The following is a 1,170-nucleotide window of genomic DNA, read 5'->3' on the forward strand; positions in this document are numbered from 1 at the left end:
AAGGAGGGGCTGTTCAAGTGGTACTGGGACCCACAATAAGTGACTACAAAGCTGTGGCTCCAGAACATTCTTTTATCCATGTCGATGAGTTTTCATCAGTACGGGAACTGGGGAAATATCTTCAAAGACTTGCAGAGGACAGGAAGCGATATGAGGAATATTTTAACTGGAAAAAACACTGGAAGGTGAAAGTTCATGGGGACTGGAGGGAAAGCCTGTGCAAGATATGTTTACAGTACAACAGTTTACCTCAGCACAAAGTTTATTCAGATCTAGAGGCCTGGGACAAGAAAGGCTATAGACCATGAATTTTCATTTGTTATTTCTTTTGTTGATTAGTTGGGATTGAGCAAATATTTGGAACCTGCAACCGAGTCACAATAAACTGAGATCAGAAACACCATTTTGAAAAGCAGAAAGGTTTCACAACCCAATCATTTGGACTCCTCAAAAACTGTATCAATTTGCATAATGTTTTCAGAAAGTACTTCACACTAACCCAACTATCATGGAACAAAACAAAACCGGTCTAGACATTGGCTGTGGTGAGACAACCTCAAGCTCAAGCTCTCATAGAATAATGTGGTTAGAGTTTCCGTCCACCACGTCTCTCACATACTTTTGTACAGCAGCGAACTAAATGAAATGAACTTGATTGCAGGTATTGAAAATATAAATGATAAACTAATTTCAAAAGTTTTCCCAACAGATTGCATTAATTATTTTATTTATTTAATGATCACCACTGAGCATTTAGTTTTCTGTAGATGGAAATGACATGCCAACTAGAGCAGTTAGAATGTCGTGGCTTGTGGTCTTTCTTAGTTTGTGCAATCGCTTTGTCTATACCATGAGGAACTTGCTTTCTGTGCTTTCTCACATCCTTAGAACAGCTAGCTTTATTGATAACACCCAGTGAAAAATAATAAAATGACTATTTGTTTACAAAGTGTACTTCTGTATGTGGCTGTGTTTTTATCTTTTTTGTGTCAATTCCTGGCAAGCTTAGCAACAAACTTAAATCTTAGAATAATATGAGTTATTGAAGGAATTATATATCAAGTAGGACATACTGCTGCATGGGGCTGTGGTATTTAGCACATGCAGTAGCATGTGTCTGTGGTAAAAAAGAAAAAAAAGAAAGAAAAAAAGAAAGAAAGAAAGAAAGAA

The 1,170-nt window shown here is 36.9% G+C and overlaps 1 protein-coding gene across 2 annotated transcripts in view; it reads left to right on the forward strand.

Moving 5' to 3' along the window:
• fut7 (fucosyltransferase 7 (alpha (1,3) fucosyltransferase)) overlaps window positions 1-954 on the forward strand; it is a 13,033-nt gene extending 12,079 nt beyond the window's left edge. The window contains exon 3 of one of the 2 annotated variants that reach the window (XM_016678883.1): window positions 120-954. In XM_016678883.1, the coding sequence (XP_016534369.1) occupies window positions 120-308 (189 nt within the window). In that variant the 3' untranslated portion in view covers window positions 309-954. Of the gene's footprint in view, window positions 1-39 lie in introns of both variants that reach the window. The other variant, XM_007566161.2, reaches the window with a different exon arrangement.
• The last annotated feature ends 216 nt before the right edge of the window (window positions 955-1,170 follow it).

This window comes from Poecilia formosa, unplaced genomic scaffold, assembly GCF_000485575.1.
Source record: "Poecilia formosa unplaced genomic scaffold, Poecilia_formosa-5.1.2 Scaffold6, whole genome shotgun sequence".
Classification (NCBI taxonomy): Eukaryota; Metazoa; Chordata; class Actinopteri; order Cyprinodontiformes; family Poeciliidae; genus Poecilia; species Poecilia formosa.